Here is a 19215-nt window from a genome sequence, read left to right as displayed (position 1 = left end):
TCCTAAAAGAGATTTGTACAAACACATATATCATATATAAAGATGTCACGTGATTCTCCTGTACAAACTGAGATGACATCACCTCTAGACAGCCAGTCTTCCTATTCCTACACCCCAAAGCTGAGGATATAGACTGATGTCAGGGAGAGTCATTATTTTATATATTTTTCTATTACCATACTGTTATTAGCAGCAGCCGCCTCCAAAGCAAGAGAGGCAGACTCCAGAGTCAGGGTCTGAGGACTAGCTCTGTAACTCATCAGTTGTACGGCTTTATAAATCATTTTCTCTCTCTAGACCTCGATGTCCTCCTTTATGAGGGATAAAACTGGATCAAACAGGATAATATAAGACAATACATGGAGTTAGAAAAATATAAGATAAATTTAAGGAATTATTAGGAAAATTAATTATTGTACTATCAAGCTAATACAGAACTCATTATATGTCAAGCTTTGTTCCAAGAGTGTATACACTAATTCATATAAACTTCTTAACAACCCAGTGAGGTGTTTACTACTAACTCACTGAAGATGTGGGAGCCCCAAACATCCCCCATAATTGGTCTCCATCATTCACTTCCCAGTGGGATAAGACCAAACACAAAAAAAATTCTTCTTTTAAGGTTTAGGAAAGCACAAGGTCAAAAGCCCCAAAATAAAGACTGTGCGAGAGAATAATTTAGTGATGTTCATTTCTAGAAAGACAAGATTGGAAAAGGACTATGGCTAAACCCAAGAGAGCAAGTCTAACTCTATTTCCACTGTATAAAAACTAAGGAACACCTAGTGATTAATGTTTAATATCTTTTCCAACTCCATAATTTATGTTTCTATATTTGAACAATGTTGTTTTCCTGACATTACTCCAATCCTGAAACATTAAAAGAGCTTTGGTGTGTTCTTCTCTAATACATGGAAGGAAAAGAGATGCTGATAAATTCCTGTATTGCGGCCTAAGTAAAAGAAAGCCAGGAAGGAAAATTGGAAGTGGTACAGAGCAAGGGGGCAGTCTAACAGAGTAGCCAACAGTAATGACAGAAGCATCTAACATTACTGAGCCAGGCAGTCTAATTTCAAAGCTGGTGCTCTTAGCCTCTGTAATGGCTAGCACCCCTCACACACACACAAACCCAACACACCACACCACAATGCACCACAGAGAGGACCAGAGATGGAATGCTTACTGGGTACTAATTCATCAGCCTATTAGACACAGCTTAAAAGTCATTTAAACATAGAATCAAAGAAATTCTGTAGCATGGTATCCAGAGATACAAACAGATGAAAAATATAAATGCTTCTGTTAAAAATATTTAGCTATCTCCCAAAGTAGTTATGTCCAAAAGAAGATATGGAAAGGAGGCAAATTCAAAGTGATAAATGGTAAGAATTTCCCAAAGTTACTGAAAGACACCAATCCCCAAATACAGAAAGCTCAAGCACAATAGAATGCGAAAAAAAAAAAATACATAGGACCATCATAATGAAATGTAGAATAGCAAAAGGAAAAAAATGAAGATATTAAGAGCAGACAGAGAGAAGACACATCACTGGAAGAGGCTGCAGCTAGCGAGCCCAGAGGAAAGGAGAAAGGCACAGTAGGGAGCTCTACAGCAGTGACAGCAGGGCCTATGATCGGAGCCAGCTGCAGGAATATTTCTTTCTTTTTTTTTTTTTAAGATTTTATTTAATTTGACAGAGATAGAGACATCCAGAGAGAGAGGGAACACAAGCAGGGGGAGTGGGAGAGGAAGAAGCAGGCTTCTAGCGGAGGAGCCTGATATGGGGCTTGATCCCAGAATGCCGGGATCATGTCCTGAGCCGAAGGCAGATGCTTAATGAATGAGCCACCCAGGCACCCCTGCAGGAATATTTCTATCCTAACTTTCTTCATGTCATGTGACTGTAATATTCCTCCCATCAAGAGGCCGGTCTGCATGCTCCCCAATGAAACTAGATGGGCTTGGGTGGGCTTTTAGGACTGCTTAAACCAACAGAGCAAAAGGAAGGTTGTATGACTTCTAAGGCTACATGCAGTCTCTGCTTTCATTGTTGGAATATTCACTCCTGATGTCTTTAGCTGCCCTGAGGCCACCATGCTGCAAGGAAACCCAAACTATCTCCCATTGAGAAACCAGATGGATAGGCCCTGAGACTAAACAGAGCAGGCGGGAAAGAGGGAAGGGGAGGAAGGAGATCAGGAGAAAGGAAGAGAGCCATGGCTGACCAGCCTTCAGTTGCTTCAAACCCTCACTGTTCCAGCTCCTGCCCCCATCTGACTGGAACCCCGAGAAGCCCTGAGCCCAAAGCACCCATCCAAATGCTTGGCCAATTCCTGACCCACAGAAACTGTGAGAAATACTAAATGACTGGTGTTGTTTTAAAAGTTGCTAAGTTTGGACACCTACGTGGCTCAGTCGGTTAAGCATCTGACTTTAGCTCAGGTCATGATTTCAGGGTCCTGGGATCCAGCCCTGAATCAGACTCCCTGCTCAGTGGGGAGTCTGCTTGTCCCTCTCCCTCTGCCTCTCCCCCTCTCCCCCTGCTCATGCTCTCTCTCTCAAATAAATAAATAAATGAAATCTTTTGGGGAAAAAAAGTTGCTACATTTTTCAGTGATCTGTTACACAGTAACAGATAATTAGGACACCTAAACCATTAGCTGGCAGCCCTCTTTGTATCAAGTAAAAGTGATATATCCATCAGTTTCGCAGGACAAGGCCATTCAGGAATTTCCAGCATCTAAACACATTTGACATACTTAATATTGTATATATGTGAAATATAAGAATCTTTCTTAGTAGCAGTTCCTAATAGAACTTAAAGCGAAGAATATTTGCCTTGCTACAGTTACTGTCTAGGGTACTACTCCTCCTAGAACTACTGTGTTAAAAGTAAGGAAAATTACAGCAAAGCAATCTTGAGAAAGAAGAACAGAAGTTGGAGATATCACAATCCCAGATTTCCAGATAAACTACAAAGCCGTAGTGATCAAAACAGTATGGTTCTGGCAAAAAAACAGACATATAGCTCCACGGAACAGAATAGAGAATTCACAGATAAACCCACACCTATATGATCTATTAATCTACAATAAAGGAGGCAAGAATATACAATGGGGGAAACAGAGTCTCTTCAACAAATGGTGCTGGGAAAACTGGTCAGCCACATGCAAAAGAATGAAACTGGGATATATATATATATATACATATATATATATATATATATATACACATATATATATAAAGGAATATTATTCAGCCACGAAAAACAATGAGGTATTCCCACTTGCAACAACACAGATGGACCTAGAGGATATAATGCTAAGTGAAATAGGTCAGACAGAGTAAGATAAATACCACATGATTTCATTTACATGTGCAACTTAAGAAACAAATGAACCAACAAAGAAAAAGGAAAAACCAGATGGACAAAAAAACAGACTCTTAAATATAGAGAACAAACTGGTGATTGCCAGAGGGGTGAGTGGGGGTGAATGGAATAGAAAGTGTTTAAGTGTACACTTACTGTGAAGAGCACTGAATAATGTATACAATTGTTGAATCATTATACTGTATGCCTGAAAACAAATTTAATACTATATGCTAATTATACTTCAGTTTAAAAAAAAGTGTAAAAAACAAAAAAAGAAAATGACAGTGACAGATTAAAGATGTTGCTATACTTATGCATTATAACCATCCTATGTTAGCCAAGCAAATCAAGCATGAAATTTAAAAAATGAACTCACCCCCTTTCCTCCTGACTTTTGGTCAAATGGTACCATGGTGATTTGTTTGGAATCCCGCTGATATGTACAGTAGTGCTTCACCCAAGAAGTTCCAAAGTGACCTGCAAGGTAGTATTTCCCATGAAACATCTCTGTGTGTCAGACGCATGCTGGAAACACACACACAACCCATAACCCACAGTGCTCACCTACCCTTAAACTGTTTCTAAGGGCAATAGAGTCTCCACCAGCTAGACTGGAATAGGCAGAAATCTGATCCCACAGGCTGGAAATGGAATTGACCCAGAATGTTCCCTAGGGACCAGGGAAGACTGTTTCCCACTAAATGCTGCATCCAATGGGTCTTAAAATATAAGGGAAGTAGAGGTTCCCTGGGGAAATTAATTCACTTTCCCATCATCAATCTCCACTTGAAGTTTCCTTTCTCCCCTGACAAGAGTAAGATGACTGAGGAGAGAACACAGAAAAGCTCCTCAAAGTGCCTGTCACTGCTCCCATCTGGTGTGATGACTTCATGCTTCCCACACAGCTGCTCTGCAACTCTCTGCAAAGACATACAGGGGTTCTGACCTACTGCCAAACCGCTCATCTGTACTTTAGCGATCTTAGGATGATCTGAAAAGCAGACAGGCAAACTCTGACACAGAGATGTAAATGGAAGTAACTATAAATACCCAAATGTAATCTAAGGAGTCTGTCCCTCAATATTATCCCTCAGGAAAGAGGGAGATGCCCTTCAGTCAAATCCTAACAGTCTCTGATTTTACCTGGTGGTTGGCCAATCACTTTATCTTGAATAACAAAATATTATTAGAGGAAGAAGGCATCAACAGCATTATTAGCCTCCAAAGTCCTAAGTCAACACTAGCCTTTGATGCTCACAGAGATCACAGAGCAGAAATGTTTGTTGTTGTTGTTGTTGTTGTTAAGTAGTAACATGAGATTTAACAAAGATTTAGTAGTTATTTTTCAGGGTATCAGTGCTCGTATCAAGTATGGAATATCACTTAGGAAACTAAAAAAGTAAAAAGCAACAGAGTAAGTGTCTACATTGAAGCATCAAAGACAAAAATACCAACCATTCTAATTTATTTTTGTAGCTCAGAGAAATAATTCCAAGGATAGCACAACACAAAGATCCTTGAAGTACTGTATCTTAAATCATTTGAGCATCCAAACAAATAAGGACAGTACTGGATTTGGATTTAGCCTACTTAATACAACAGAAATCCTTAAGTCCATAAAAAGAGGGATGGATGGATGGATGGACGGACAGACAGATAGGAAAGGAGAGAAGAAGAGAATGAGGAGGGGAGGGCGGTCGCTTCCTTGCAGTATGAATAGCAGCTAATAAACGTGGAGAAGTGACAGAGCTAAGAAATCACTATTTTGCAATCATCACAGTAACCATCTGTTTAGTCAAGAACTGCCAATGGATGCTAACTCTAGAGAGGGCAAAGCTTGATGAGAAATACGGTCTTAAGAGGTCTTCCCATAGACTGTTAATGAGCTACAAGGGAAGAATCGTGACTGTACAGTGGATAATAGAAACGATACTTTAAGTAACCAAAATTAACATCACCACTGAGGGGCAGTTGGCCATTCTGTGCCACTAGATGTGGTACCCAGAGAAGAACACAAATGTTACTTATGTAGGATTTGACAAGGGATGCCTAACCTGAATCTAATCATTGGGAAACATGAGACAATCCCACACTGAAGAAAATTCTAGAAAAGAACTGGCTTATACTCTTCAAAAATGTCAATGTCATGAAGGACAAAGAAAAGCAGAGGAATTATTACACAGTAAATCATGACAAGTAAACGCAGTATGAAATCCTACCTAGACAGAAGGAAAAGATAATACTTTATGAGGGTATTACTGGGACAATTGATGAAATTGGAATATGAGGTGTCATTTACATTAAATATCTTATCAGTGTTAAATTTGCTGGATATTGTAACTATACTGTGGTTACATAAAAAGAATATCCTTAGAAAATAGACACTAAAGTAAAGGAGCATGGGGTATGGAATTCGTTCCAAAAGGATTCAGAAAAGATGGCAATGTGTCTGTGTCTTTGTGACTGTGATGTGTGTACGCACACACCCAGAAAGAGAAAGAACTCTATAATACTGGGAAAATGGTAAAAATTCATGCATCTAGATAAAGGGCATATGGTTGTTCCTTATTCTTCTTGCAATTTTTCTTCAAGTTTCAAATTATTTCTAAGTAATAAGTTACCAAAACTTTCAAATGAAAAGAGCTGTATCCCATTGATATGCTCCAGACTCATGCGTTTGAGAGTTAAAATCTGGTTTTAATGGTAATCAAGAAATTTATGTTTTAAAAAGCATGTGAAGTGTTTGAATAAAATTGTATTATTAATGTGAGTACAGATTTCATATATGTAAATGAATAATATTAATAAATTAAGTATTGTAAGTGGGCTCTGAACTATATTCAAGTTGACCTTAAACTTTTTGGGGTGGATCTTCTCATTGGGCAAAAAAGGTAACACCTTATATTGAGGCCTACACAAAACACAGCACGGCAGTACCTTCCACTTCTTACAAACCTCAAAAAGCTCATCCCTGTAAGAATAAAGGGCATAAAACCTCTCAAGATAACCAATGCCTCCAACCTCAAACCCTACTACTGCCTTTATTGTCACCAGGCAACAATTTTAGGGCCAATCAAACTTTTGAGCAATCACTAACTAGAATTATCACTGCAATCAAGTGTTCAGTTCCATTAGCAAGCTTCCAGGAGTGAAGACATTTGCCTTGCCCTGAATCAACAGAAGGACAGTAAAGAGTACAAAACCAGCAAAAATCTGGGAGGAGTAACATGTACAACCGAAAAAGGAAGGATAGAAGATTAGGAGAACAATCCATTAAAAATATATATATATATTGACCTTCTTCTATCCCTAGCACTCCATGAGCTAAGTCTGGAAGTGCTACCCTGAAAGTACGGCCCCACCAAAAAGCCTTTCCCCAGGCCTAGTGCAGTCGTCTGTGAGTCATCACAAAGAAGTCTGGGTTAGCAGTACCTGGTGTTTCTTTCCTTGACATCACATCAGCAGGACAATGGATTTCTCTTCCTACCTCTCGGGGTAAGTTTGTCTTTCTACTCATAAAATTTAAATGTTGACATGACAGCAATTGAAGAAAGGGGGGAGAGGGCCTAAGTCATGATTGTTTGGTCCTTACTGAAACAAGTCTTGAATGGAAAAAATTCCTGTCATATTAAGTCCACCCAAAGGTATGACTGCTGATAGACAGTAGGGTCTAGCATGCAAGGCTCTGGAACAGCCTGGCAAGCGTGTGATAGGTAAAGCCATGCTTACGGTGCAGGCATGTTAAGTGCGACACTACGGAGGAAGAAACCACCACAGAGCCTCAATGAATTCCAGCTTCCCAAGGGAATTTCCAGTCACAAAGAAAATAGAACACATCATAGGGAGGTAGAGAAGACCTTTGGATAGCTTTCCCTTAAAAACCTCAACTATCAACTACTCTCATTCACCTAAATCTGTATTTACGGAAGCTGTGCTCTAGGTTAGGCACTGCGAGACACACCCCCCACCTCCTGGGCAAAAGGCATGAGTGTACGCCAAGCTGTTGTTCGCCATCAGCACTCACGTTTCTCCTGAACGTACAGGTACCCTTCCATGGTGTAGGGACTGATGGTCTTGTGCTCAAGGGGATTCTCCTTCATCTTTTTCATCAGTGATTCCACTTCTGACCTGGTGCCTTCGAAGCGATTCCTTGTCTAGGATGAAAGGCATTTTATTTAAATCAAAGAAATGAAACCTTATTCCCATCTCTAACAATTCACAACATCAGCCTATGGAACCCTCAGATCTAAAACCAGATAAGGAACATTCAGCCACCTAGGAACTAGGCAAATATTCACTTTCAACAAGTATCCTTTGACCTTGAAGGCCTATACCAGAATGACTCTTGAAACCATCAAAATCACCTGGAGAATGTGCAGAAAACACAAATGTCCAGGCCTCACCCCTAAAGATTAATTTAGGACCTCTGGACCCAGAAATGTGCATTTTAAACAAGCATCCCAAGGGACCCTGATTCAGACAGTTCACAGAATGGTCCCCAAGCACCCTTCAAGACAGAGGGACTTATTTCTCCACTTGCAGGAATACCATTTGCTGATGGTTCATAAGTGGTTCCTTCTTCAAAAGGCAGCTGCTTCACTCAAGGTAACTCCTTGCCCTCAGTGCAACCTGTACCCCATGACTAGTCAAGGCTAGGGGCAAAAGGGGAAGGGGCCCAAAGCCTGGCACTCTTGCTTCTACTGAGGCCACTGTGAAGGTCCATATCAGCTCCAGGACACCCCAGGGCATTGACTGAGGCCTCACAGCTCAACTTCTCCTGCAGGGGTCTGCTGCCCTCTCTCTCACAGGTGATTTTGCTGACCTACTCCCCTGTAAACCCACTACATGTAAACCTCCATTTCCGAGTCTACCTTCTGAGGAAGCTGGCCTAAGGGGAAGCCATGCTTTGTGAAACCCTGTCCGAGACTCTGCAACTTCCTGTTTTCCCAAACTATACAGAGAACCATGGCAGGACAAGCTCCAAGCTTCTAAACCCATGCAATACAACTCATAGGGACACAATTGGGTTTCTTTTCTCCACAGCATCCTCTAGAGACAAAGACAACATGCAGATTAATATAGCCAGCCACATAGTGAAGTAGGGGCTTGAGACCGGTAAATGCTAACCAAAGGGCCCTTAGCACAATTCTGACCACCAAAGGTCCTGCTGGTTAAAATTTGGGGAAGGAGACTGGGAGTAAATGGCTCTAACTTGGATTTCCTGTGAGCCTTACTGAAAGTTGAACAAGATCATATCCTCTTGAGCTGAAGGCCAGTATGTATGCCCCACCCCCAACCCCTGAACACCCTCCAAGGTCTCTTGTGGCCAGGCAGCTAGATGCACAGAAGGGAGGCTGGGCCGTCCACTGCCAAAGGAAATCCTGACTCTGGTGCTACAGATTTGAAACAAAAATATCAGCAGGACTTCCGAGAACATAAATAGTGCTTAGAAATAATGGAAAAGAGGATGATGCTCTAACCTGGGGCCACCAAGCACCCTACAAATGCCTGCCCCCAGCTGCCCTTTAAACCCAAGCAAGACCCATCTTCCTCATCTGCATTCCAATCCAAATAAGTGATCTCTATGTACTTAGACCCATACTTTGTGTTCTTTCCTTTCCTCAACCAGGGAAAGGAAGCCTATCCCTCTGCGCACTCACATTCTGTATGCTAATGGTCAACTCAGTCTTGAAGTCGCTGAAATCCTTGGCCAGTTCATAACCATGGTGATAGAAAGTGAAGAGTCCTTGCAAGAATGCCAGGAGCTGTAATGAAAGAAGGGCACAGTTCACATTAGCATGCTAAATAGGTATCGTGCAGCTTTACCTGAGTTTCCAATCTTGGTTTGAAAGGCTAGATAGAATAAGCTATAAAAATGCCTACCATCTACTGAGTGTACTTGTATGCCAGGCACTGTAACATCATATGTCTGCTCTCACTAAATGCTCATAACAGCCTAGCAGGTAAGGACTACTGTTGTCACCATTTCAATATTGAGAAAGCAAGTTCAGAAACGGTAAATAACTTGCTCCAAAAGACAAAGTAAGCAGCCACCAGGATTTGAAACCAGGTCTCCATGGCACCAACATCCAAGCTCTTACTGTGAGACTCAGCACCTTCAAAGAAAATCATTTCTTCAGAAATTGAAGACCAGTCTCCTTCAAGTCCCACTCAGTCTCCATCAAATACACGTGTAGTATCAGGTTACCATGCATAAAAGTATAGTTATATTGCCAGCCAACAGAGAGGGGAGAAGAGGACGATGGTATGTCCTGAGTCCACAGTGTTACAGGCAAAGTCAAATCAAAGATCAGACCCAGATCAGACTTCAGCTCAAGTGTGCTTCTGTGCTTTCCCTAAAACTATCCACAGGTAAACACTAGGGATGCTGTTATTAAATTATTCCCATGTTCCCACATCTTCAGTTATGATGGTTCCCCTAAATTCTCATTTAAATCCCCTTGAACTAAAAGGTATCAAGTCCATTCACTGCATAGTCTTGTCTTGAGTGAAAACACCTGTTCAGCATGATTCTCACAACACACCTTCATACAGTGAAAACTAGGAATGTTCCCACCCTGAGCCCTGCCTGTCTTCATTTCTCCAGTCTCAACCAATGTCCCTACCTTATCTCCACCCCGAATTTACACACAAATCTACTGTTGTTATGTTTCCCTGGCCCCTTCCTAAGTTCTACACATCTTGCCTCAGTTCCAAATCTCAACCTGGAGAAAAGATTGTAATAAAAGCCTCAACAAGATTTTAGAAGAACCAGAACTTTACCTTGTCACAAGCTCTGTTGTACTGCATTTTGGGACTCCATCCCTGTTCTAGCTCAAACTTTTCAATGCCAACTCACATTTTCTCAGTCGTCCACTCTGACCTCCCCGACCTGCCGCTAACATGTTACATCAAGATACAGTTGCTTTACTTTATATTGTTAATTTTCCAGTCCCTAAAATAAACATATCTTTAGTAATGAAACATATTCTCACTTTGTTTTTTCACCTAACTCTCCTCTTCTGAGAGGCAGCCCTAACAATGATGGCAAAGGAAACTCAATCTACCCCCGCTCATCGCCCACCTGGCTTGTGGCAGGAATGGTAAGCACTAAGGTACGTGCTACTCTGCCTGAACTCAGAGCAAAGAATGGTCTTTGGACTGAGCCACATGCCTAGCCCAGTTGATCAAAGAGCTCTATGATGTGAAGTCAGGCAAAGCCCAGCTTTTAATAATATGATATCCCGGCTTCCCACCACTATTGTCTCCAGGGCAACTATTCCCCCTTAGATTCTCATGAGAGGTCAGAAAGCAGGCCTTTGCTCTGGCTCAAAAAATACCTAGTGATACCATATACAGATCACTAATATAAATCAGTGAACAAGTGGTAAAGATCTAGTCATATATTCACCAAAGACTAGTAATAAATTCTTTTCTTGAAAGATGATGGAAGCTTTTGAACTTCCCCTATATAAAATACTTTTTTGAGAGAAAAGCTCAGGCTCTTCCACCTGGATGGCTCCAGTAATAGAGAAGAAGAGGCCCTTATGCCAAAACTAAGTGTCAGTGTTCACAATGAAAACTGTTGTTTCTTATCTTTTCCTCCCCCTCCCCCGCCCGCCCCCGTTCTAGAATGCTGTGCCCATCACTTTTCCAAGGCACTGAATCATCCTCTCCTCGAGAATAATGCAAAAGATAAGCAGCTAATTCTAAAGTCATTTCTCCTGTTAACTCTGATTTATCTTCCACTTAAAGTCAACAGGGCCTCTCTTGCCCAAGGTAATTAAATATCCTCCAACAGCTCACTAAGGCACCACCTGGGCATGCACACAAGTGCTCCAAGGAAAGAGTTACTAGCATTTATTTTGGTTTTCACTTCCTTTGATATCATGCTTGATTGTCCACTTCTCTATGGGAAATGATTCCATAGATACTCTTATCTTTGGCCCACTTCCCTTCTCCCCTGGCAGCATCTCTCTTCCCCTGGCCCACCTCCTGACATCCCCTTCCCACACACTGCATAAACCTTTGAATCCATTACCCAGTGGGAAATGAAAGTCCACTCCCCAAAGGGCTGGGCAAGGCCCATAGAAATTTCCAACCCCAGAGCTGGGATCATCTGTCTGCCTCAAAGAAATGCTTGTACTCAAACACACAGAGGAAAAGCTCATTGTAGCCTCACGGTGGTTGGCAGATAAGTCAGCACGTCCACACGGGCTCCTCCCTGAGGAGTCAGCGACGGACAATCACAGCACAACAAAGGAAATACCAAAGAAAGACCTTTCCCACCTCCCTTTGCCTTCAAGGGCCCCCATCCTTATTTTCTTCAGAAAATAACTAAAAGAAATCTATTTCTTACCAAATAACATAGCGCTCTCTCTCTCTCTCTCTCTCTCTATATATATATATATATACACACACACACACACACATATATTTTTTTTTAAGTAAGCAAAAATGTAAGTGCTTCATTTAGTGACAGTTGTAGCATTCTGGACTATCTGATAAATTTAGGTTGCTTCCATTCATAGAATAAAGCTACCATTACAGGCTGAATAGTGTTCCCTCAACCCTGACAAAAAATTATGTTGAAGTCCTAACCCCAGTAACTCAGAATATGACTTTATTTGGAAATAGAGTCTTAATGGGGTTACTCAGGTTAAAATCAGGCCAGCAGGTCCTGATCTAAAATGACCAGTGTCCTCATAAAAAGGGGCTATTTGGACAGAGAAGCAGAGAGATGACAGCCACACGAGGACAAGGGATAGCACTGATGAGCCTATAAAGCAAGGAATGCCAAACACTGCCAGCAAACCCCCAGAAGCTACAAGGAAGAAAAGACAACTTCCCTACAGGCTTTAGAGGGAGCATGGCCCTACTGACACCTTGATCTTGGACTTCCAGCCTCTAGAATTATGAGAGGCAGTAAGTTTTTGCTCTGAGAACCCAGTTGGTGGTACTTGGTTAAGGCAACCCTCACCAGCAAATATAACCACCAACAATCACTCATTCGCATGACAAAGAGAGGGCAGATAGTAGAGTGATGAAAAGCTGTGCTGGGCAAGCCACGGAAAGCCCTGTAACTCCTCTTGTCCAGGAGGACACTAATGCTACCTCCTACTGCACTGGGTGGCGGTGAAGACGGAGATCATCTGTGCAGTGGCCTTAGCAAAGGAGTGCTGACAGGAGCTGTTCAGCAAGGGGGATCTGCTCAGACGGACGTGTTAGAAGATGCACTGTGGGGGCGCCTGGGTGGCACAGCGGTTGAGCGTCTGCCTTCGGCTCAGGGCGTGATCCCGGCGTTATGGGATCGAGCCCCCACATCAGGCTCCTCCGCTATGAGCCTGCTTCTTCCTCTCCCACTCCCCCTGCTTGTGTTCCCTCTCTCACTGGCTGTCTCTATCTCTGTCGAATAAATAAATAAAATCTTTAAAAAAAAAAAAAAAAAAAGAAGATGCACTGTGGTGGCAGTGTTCAACCCAGCCTGGGGAAGGGGAGAGCCCAAGACAGTAGGATACAACAAATCAAAGGAAAAAAATGAAGGCCTACGATGGGGCAGAAGTAGTGAGAAAGGACAGGAAGGCACAGCACCAAAAAATATTCTCAAGGTACAACTCAGAGAATGCAGTGTCTGATGAATGTGGGGAATGAGTTCTCTGTAGCACTCCGTAACCTTCAATTATGAAAACTCAGGGAACAGACGGAACGTGGCTTCACCTTCAAGAAATCAGGATGTCATTATCTGCAATCCAAAATCTCCAGAACATTTAGTACCTCAACAAGAAAATAAAGGCTTCCAGAGCACACACAAAAAAATATGGTTTAGATCCCAGAAGTCTGAATTTTCTTCCTTTGAACACTAAAATTTTGTTTCTTTTTTCTGAAGGTCAATAACGTCCTGGTACTTGAAGTTACTTTCTAAGAAACAAATGAACATAGTCAATACGCATGGAGGTTCCTTGAATGGCTGAAGATTGCCTTGACTACAACCACCTCAAAATATGAATACCCACACCAGGTGCCCCAGCAATCTAGTTCAATAAATTTCTTGTTGGTTTCCTTTCCACCTGTAAGCTATCAAATACTGTTTCAGAGAGACCAAGAGCCAGACCACTCCAGTTCTGCTAGGTACCAGATGTCACCTTAGAGAATAAATGTGCTTTCATTTCCTCATCTGAAAACAGACATAAAACAGCAATTACCTACCCTCAGAGACAGTGTAAGGACTGGATGACATTATGGAGGTGAAGGGATCATTAGCATATGACACAGTTACAACTAATCATCAACTGTTATTTCAGGGTCTTCTGCACAATCTCAGCCAGGGGCTCAAACTTAAAAGTGCAACAGAATCATCTTAGAGGGCTTACTAAAAGAGAGATGACTAGGCCCCACTCCCCAACTTTGAAGTCTGGGGTAGAGCCTGAGACTCTGCATTTCTCAGGCTTTGACAACCATGGACCCAATTAGCAGTGTTCTGGATCAATCCCTCCTGCTATCCATAGCTCCCGAAGTACTGACCTGCCTGTGAGGTCGTAGGTTGAGCAATGTCAACTTCTATAAAAAAGTGAAGGTTGAACATATGAATTCTACATGCAGCTTCTCAACCAACTCATTTAATTTAACTGTGGGCAAGATCCTACCACTTTCTTTTCATTCTAAGAAGGGACCAGAAATCTTTTTCGTTAGCTTTCCAAGTGCCTCCCTGCATGGCCTGGGACACATCCACAAATCACAAGTTTTCCACTCTTTAAACCCCTCTGGCACTTCCCCACATGATCCCTCCTGACCCAACTGGCACTGAGCTGCTTGCTCCCTCGGCTACCTCTCTATTATATACATCGTGCTTCCCTAGTGAGGCTTTGAACTCCTCGGAAACAGCAGTGGGATCTTCAGCAATTTTTCTGGTAATAAGTAAATGCTTTCAGATTTACCAAGCCTTTTTATATTAAAACAGGTGGGCCCTGTTAATACTGCCACTTGACTCATTCATTTGCTCATCTAAGCAGACCCTGGTTGACTGAAGCTTACACAGTCCTCTATCTTATAATAAAAAGTAATTGCTGACTGGGTGTTAATTAGCAATTATATAATAACTAGGTGCTAATTAGGTTCACTCTAAGCATCATACATGGATAAACTAAGTTATTCCTCCTAACATCTGTCTGTGGTAGGTGATATTATTATACTCATGTTGTAGAGAAGGAAACTAAGGCTCCGAGAAATAGGTAACTTCCCCAAGAACACACAGGAAATGGCTGAGCTGAGATTTAAATCTAGGCCATCTGGCTCTGGAGCCCTTACCAATGATTATACTGCCTCTCAAAAACTGAAGACACTGATATACTAAAAGTGAGTACTAGGAAATAGAAAGATTTTCCTTGCAGGGTTCTTGTAAAAAAAAAAAAAAAGGAAGAAGAGAGGAAGAAGAAGAAGAAAAAGAAGAAGAAAGAACAAAGAAAAGGAAGAGGAGAAAGAAGAGGAGGAGGAAGAGAAGAAAAGCTTACCTAGATCAGCAATCATCCAGCTGAATTCAGACCAGATCGGCGGAAACCCCCAGATTTTGGAAAAACAAATGTCTACTGCTGTATGAGGTTTTGTGGTTGTTACCCAGCAAAAGCTAACAGATACAGTACCTCACTCACTAGGAACACCTACTGGGAGGTCAAAGTGGACAGCAACAAAAAAAAAATCACCTCAAAGATGTAAGATGGGCCAGTTCAAATCAAAGTCCTCAAAAGCAGGCAATTGTAGAATAATATCAATGTGCACACAGAGATTATTACAATCATACTGTTGTTTTCCTTCTAAAAAATCTGGTAAAATCAATTAAACATGCCCAAGGCTCAATCTGTGACAGCTTTTGAATGCCTGCCCACACCAGAGGAAACGGTCTTCGGTAAACCTTTCATCGAATGGCTGGCTTTAACAACTCTGTGCCCTAAGCAGGGAGATCAATAAGCTCGCTTGCTCTGACAGATGGCTTCTCCCACCACACAGACTCTGCAAAAACATGGGGATTTTGACCTGAGACTGTGACAGAGACCACTGCTAGGCAGGAAGTTGGCTCTAAAGTTTCAAATTTTCAGATAAGAAGAGTGAAGTAATTAAGACCTTAAACAATTTGCCAGATGAAGTGGCAGAGAGTAGAAATCTCAAGATCACAGTTCTGGTATAGTAAAAAATGTAAGCATCAGATTCCAAAGCCAACTGGATTCTGATAAAACTATTAGCAAGTCTACATGCCTAAAAAGCATCCCAGAAGTTTATAAATTAGAAATGGAGCACAGAACACTCTTTACTAAAAAGAGTGGCTATTTTCTCTCAGGTTCTTACAGTTTTGTTCTTGCTTGCTTAAGAAAATCACTTTCTTAAATCTAGATAGGTAAGAATCTTGTTTCTACAGAGACCCCAGGCTGGGATCTCAATCACAGCCAGCATTTTTAACGAAGAATCCAAGGTCTGCAAGACTTTTAAATCGACTTTTACATGCTCTTTTAGTGTTTCCTGGACATCCTGGTCATGTGCATTCGGAATGCCACAGCGGGGTAGGGCAGTGCCACCACTGCACCAGGCCACAACGGTGCTAAGGTGGCCTCAAGTGAAGCCAGACTTGTTTCCACATGACAACCTTTTGTACCAACTAGGACACAGTGACCAAGTCCAAATCCCATTAGGGCTCACTAAGCACAATTTCCTGGCTCCCCAGTTACAACAAACTATAGTGAGAAATCACTTTATACAGCACCTTTTAATGCATGGAAGGAGTGCAGAGGGGCTTTGAGCTGAGCAGACAAAAAGAGAAAGGTAGCATGTACATTCCCCTTTATCCTTGGGCAACTACTACGTTTGGATTATTTGGGGAAGAAAGGAAGGGAGTGGGAGGATGAAAAGTTAAGGTATAATCACTACTGTTGGGCAAGATGAAAACCCCTGCTCCTGCCCTCCTTCCACCTAGACACCAATTAGCAGAACATAAGGGGCCTGAGGAAGCAACTACCCCTGAATGCACAATCACTACTGCTCAGGTTGCACAGGAATGGCCACTGGGAACAATCCAGGGTCACCCAGATTGACAGAGCCCTGCTACTTAGCAGAAGGCACAGCACCAGGGCTGGTCAACCTCTTCATCAGCAACTTAGAACATTTTATAATCTAGGCAGTGAAATGAGGGCTGGGGATCAAAGTGTGGGTACACCATGAAACAAACCCTGAGCATCTACTTACAGGCTCCACGAACTCAAACATCTTTCTCTCTTGGACTTCCTGCACCTTGAAGACATACTCCAGCGATACTTCATAGAAATGTTGCCGGACCAAGTCCACTTGGCTGTCTGCCTACAAACAAGACAGAATTTAAGAGAAAAAATCGGTCACTACCCAAGGAGAGCATTCAGCAAGCAGGCCAGAAAAATCTCCAGAGATGGTTTCTAAAAACAATGCAAACAGCATGAAATAGACATAAGAATAATGACAATGGCCAGCCGGGCACTTAACTTTGTGTCAGGCACCATGCCCTCAGGTGTACATACATTATGTTACTTGCTCATTAACTGTAATTATTTAATCCTCATTCCTTTCCTAAAAAGAAGATATTCTCATTACCTCTAATTTACAGGAGGAAAATGAAACCTGCTAACATTAGGGAACCTGAAGCAGCTGGTACATGGCAGAGTTAGGATTCCTGTACTTACGGATCTCCCTCCAACACCCTTGATCACCTTTTTTTTAGACAAGTACTTATTTGTTTGAGAAAGAGAAAAAGAGTGAGTGCATGGCGGGGGAGGGGGGACGAGAGAGAAACTATAAGCAGACTCCACATGGCACCTGATGCGGGACTCAATCACACAACCCTGAGATCAGGACCTGGGCCGAAACCAAGAGTCAGATTCTTAACTGACTGCACCACCCAGATGCCCTGAGCCTCAATCATCTTTAAACTAGTAGTCTGTACTGCCTCCCCACACGCTGGGGCAGAGCTGGGATCCATGGGAGACAAATCTTGAAGGAGAAAAAAAAACAAACCTGCAGGGATATCTCCATCCCATTAGGAAAGAACCAAACCAATTGTTAGAGGGCAGGGGACCTCAGAAAAGGCCATTTCCACATGAGTTTCCCATCCTTTCTTTGTTGTCAAAGAGCAAACTGTCCGTTTACCCCGCAGAGTAATTACACTACTCCATCCTAGCCTCAGTCCTCCCCCTTTGCAGATGTGGGAGAGGGGACGCCTGAAAAGGCCCACGTGAGTACAATTAAGCCACTGATGTGGGACGTAGCTGCCAGAGAAGAAAATGAGCGTGTGTGAGAGAGAGAGTGTGTGTGTGTGTGTGTTGGGGGGGGGGGAAGCAACACGCTATGCTGCAAAGTACCTCAACTATCACGATAAAGCTCAAAGGCTTTCTGTAGCATCACTGCATCGCCTCAATCTTCCAAAGCAGATAATTACACTGAATTCACATTTCAATGACAAAAAAATTACTATTTTTTAAACAATTTTATTTATTAGAGAGAGCACAAGCCGGGAATGGGGGAAGTGAGAGGAAGAAGCAGGCTCCCTGCTCAGCAGGGCTCCAACCCGGGGCTCCATCCCAGGATCCCAGGATCGTGTGACCTGAGCCGGAGGCAGATGCTTAACCGACTGAGCCACCCTAGTATTTTTTAATAGAAACGAATCTCCTGCTAGTAGGAAACACAACTCTGCTTTCTTTATAAATGAAAGGGTCAGAAACCGTCCTACAACATACCTCACAAAGACAAGCAAAGCCCCCAAAGAAACATGTCTTCCTGTGCTCCCTTGTCAAGATCCCTGCAGAAGAAACTTGGGACAGACAGCTGCCATTACACCAAATATGGCACTGCTATCTTTCTATCTAAAGGACTTGGCAAATCATCATGATTTGTCATTCATTCAAACCATTATGAAAAAAGAGAGACTTCCTTCATGGAGCTCACAGCATCATGAAGAAAACAGATCCTAGGTAATCATGTAAATAAACAGAAAATTGCAAACTCTGGGAGAGTACAAATAGCCCATTCAACTCTCCTGTGAGCAACTTCCTCCCAGGTCAACATATTAACACACAGAAGCTGGTCTGCTGAGTAAGTGCTGAACAAAAGCAAAATGAAGGGCTAGGCCTGGGGATATTTTCTAAGCCTCCAAGCAGAAAAAGCTGGCACCAAGGACTGAGAGATCTTAATTTGGAGACACAGTTTCGCAAAGTGCTGCACCCCCCTCCTCAGGTGTGGCCATTCAGACCACTGGGCTGACATCCCTTCCTCCTGGGCTCCTGCCAGCTAAGCCCCGTATGTTCCTGCAGCCTTTAATTTCCTCATACTGCAAATCCAATACACTGACACCAGGGATGCATCTACTTCCCCTGACCACCCACACACCTCAAACATCCTCCCTGCTCCGGATTGCCAACTGACACTGCAACTGAAGAAAGAGTCATTCTGGAAATATGCAGTGGCTCCTGCAGTTAGGCAGCAATGGAAGAAACTCCTCTGAGACAAACAGCAGAGCTCACCATCAGTCAGAGAGCTAACAGCAAACACCAGGCGTGGACTTGCACTTCTAGCATTCTCTAGCTAGAGAGACCTGTTCAAGTCACTTATCCTCTCTGGGTCTCTTTCCCACATCTGGAGGGTGGAGACGGTATCTGCCCTTGCTCTGCAGCGAGCTACTTTCAAGAGAAAATGAGCTAAATAAAGGATATGAGCAATCCGAATACCAAAAAGTGCTGTGTGCACATTTGTTGTCACTACCACCAGGCACCTCAGAGCAGATGGGCTTCAATCCCAGCTCCTCCCCTAAGTCAGCCGTGCATCTCTGGGTGAT

The 19215-nt window shown here is 42.6% G+C and overlaps 1 protein-coding gene across 27 annotated transcripts in view; it reads right to left on the bottom strand.

Annotated features, from left to right (window-relative positions):
• ARHGAP26 (Rho GTPase activating protein 26) overlaps positions 1 to 19215 on the bottom strand; it is a 463548-nt gene that overhangs the window by 309740 nt on the left and 134593 nt on the right. For 26 of the 27 annotated variants that reach the window (XR_004624052.1, XR_004624053.1, XR_004624054.1 and 23 more), the window contains exons 6-9: positions 16605 to 16715; positions 9038 to 9142; positions 7402 to 7531; positions 3754 to 3854 (exon numbers count right to left, since the gene is read on the bottom strand). Coding sequence is in view for 15 of the 27 variants with exons in the window: in XM_019795170.2 (XP_019650729.1) it covers positions 3754 to 3854; positions 7402 to 7531; positions 9038 to 9142; positions 16605 to 16715 (447 nt within the window). In the remaining 12 variants the exon portion in view is untranslated. The remainder of the gene's footprint in view (positions 1 to 3753; positions 3855 to 7401; positions 7532 to 9037; positions 9143 to 16604; positions 16716 to 19215) is intronic. The other variant, XM_034656197.1, reaches the window with a different exon arrangement.

The sequence above is a fragment of the Ailuropoda melanoleuca genome, chromosome 3 (genome assembly GCF_002007445.2).
Source record: "Ailuropoda melanoleuca isolate Jingjing chromosome 3, ASM200744v2, whole genome shotgun sequence".
Lineage (NCBI taxonomy): Eukaryota > Metazoa > Chordata > Mammalia > Carnivora > Ursidae > Ailuropoda > Ailuropoda melanoleuca.
This window is presented reverse-complemented; position numbering and strand designations above follow the sequence as displayed.